This window comes from Austrofundulus limnaeus, unplaced genomic scaffold (genome assembly GCF_001266775.1).
Source record: "Austrofundulus limnaeus strain Quisiro unplaced genomic scaffold, Austrofundulus_limnaeus-1.0 Scaffold18, whole genome shotgun sequence".
Taxonomy (NCBI): Eukaryota; Metazoa; Chordata; class Actinopteri; order Cyprinodontiformes; family Rivulidae; genus Austrofundulus; species Austrofundulus limnaeus.
In genome coordinates, this window is record NW_013952420.1 from 2058964 (window position 1) to 2060492 (window position 1529).

The window sequence follows — 1529 nt, forward strand, 5'->3', positions numbered from 1 at the left end:
CACACACACACACACACACACACACACACACACACACACACACACAAATAAATAAAAACTGTGTGCAAGTCAGTAACTGAGTAAATAAAGAGCATGAAGTGTTTTGTATGCTCGAAAACGATCAGGAAGTACAAATGTATTTAACCACATTTTGATTTCACGTCTAGAGCACCAAGCATGCATCTGTGGTACTGTACTGCACTAAACTAGTTTATATCATGTTTGTCCAACAGAACAACATGGGTTAATATAACCAGTTCTGAATCCTCCACTGCTCCTCTGTCTTTTGGAGTTCCACAGGGTTCTATCTTGGGTCCCCTGCTTTTTTCTCTTTATCTGCTTCCTTTGACTTCTTTACTCAGGAAGCATGGAATCTTTTTTCATTGTTATGCTGACGATAGTCAGCATAACAATGAAATAAATAAACAGTTTTTTTTCTATTTTAATGAGAAAAGCAGAAGCGATGGTGTATGGTCCCAGTGGCTCCTGTGAACCTTCCCCTGTTGATCTAGGTCCTCTGTTGCTGTATGTAAAGAAGATAATTTGTAAATTGGGTTTTAAAATGGACAAATTAAATTAGATTCTCATATTGGAGTGGTAGTCAAGGCCAGTTTTTATCATATCAAGCAGCTGATATAAACATATAATACATATATTATTCAGACATCAGATTTGTATTAATCCCCTTCATCTCTACATTGTAAAAGTCATGGTCTTATATTTGTTTTAAACTTATTGTTTGGAAATTGTTTTGTTTTTTAACGCCAGATAAACAGAGACCATGCTATTCTAATGACAATTATTAATTTGGACTTCAAGTATCTTCATGTAGATCTAAACACCACAAGTAAGCAAAGAAAAGATTACCCACTTTGATTGTAAAATTAAACCATTTTTAAGATCTCTCAGTATGTTCATGGTTATATGTAACGATAAATGATGAATGTCTTCTTATGCCCATTTTTTGTCTATGCTATTAAAGAGCCCTTTGAAGACAAGTTGATTAATAATAAAATGCCCCCTCGTCTTAGATAAATTAATGATAGTTTTTTTGACGTTTATGAACAGTGATCGCTGCAATTTATGATCTAATCAAGTTTCAGCGTGATGGGAGAGAAAATGTTGCTGCAGCTGAATAAAGGATGCACATCCGCCGTCTGTGCCTCATTGCGTGTGCATGTCTGTCTTTGTTTTCTGATGCACAAATACGCTCTGTCACAGAGTTCAGTGTTTGTCCTCTCTCCAACAGCTTACCAGCTGAGAACTTGTCAGCCTCCCCCTCCTGTTGCCAACGCCACTATCCTAACTGATGATGACGAGTTTGAAATAGGTTTGTCTCATTTTATTTCTCTTGTTTATCATCCTGGGACAACTTATAATAGAGTCACTTTTCCATAGACATGGGTGTATTTATTTGGGCAGCCATAGAAAATAGGCATATCAATTGTGTTTAGTTATTATTTTACTAATTTCATTGAGTTTTAAAACTGGATTGCTAGTAATGCTTTGGTTTTGATTTTATATATATA

General features: G+C 35.5%; 1 protein-coding gene across 1 annotated transcript in view; it reads left to right on the top strand.

Annotated features, from left to right (window-relative positions):
• Positions 1–1529, top strand: part of LOC106514228 (CUB and sushi domain-containing protein 3) — a gene marked incomplete in the record, with an annotated part of 356940 nt that overhangs the window by 242629 nt on the left and 112782 nt on the right. Inside the window, 1 exon segment of the mRNA XM_014003387.1 lies at positions 1250–1330. Coding sequence (XP_013858841.1) covers positions 1250–1330 — 81 coding nt within the window.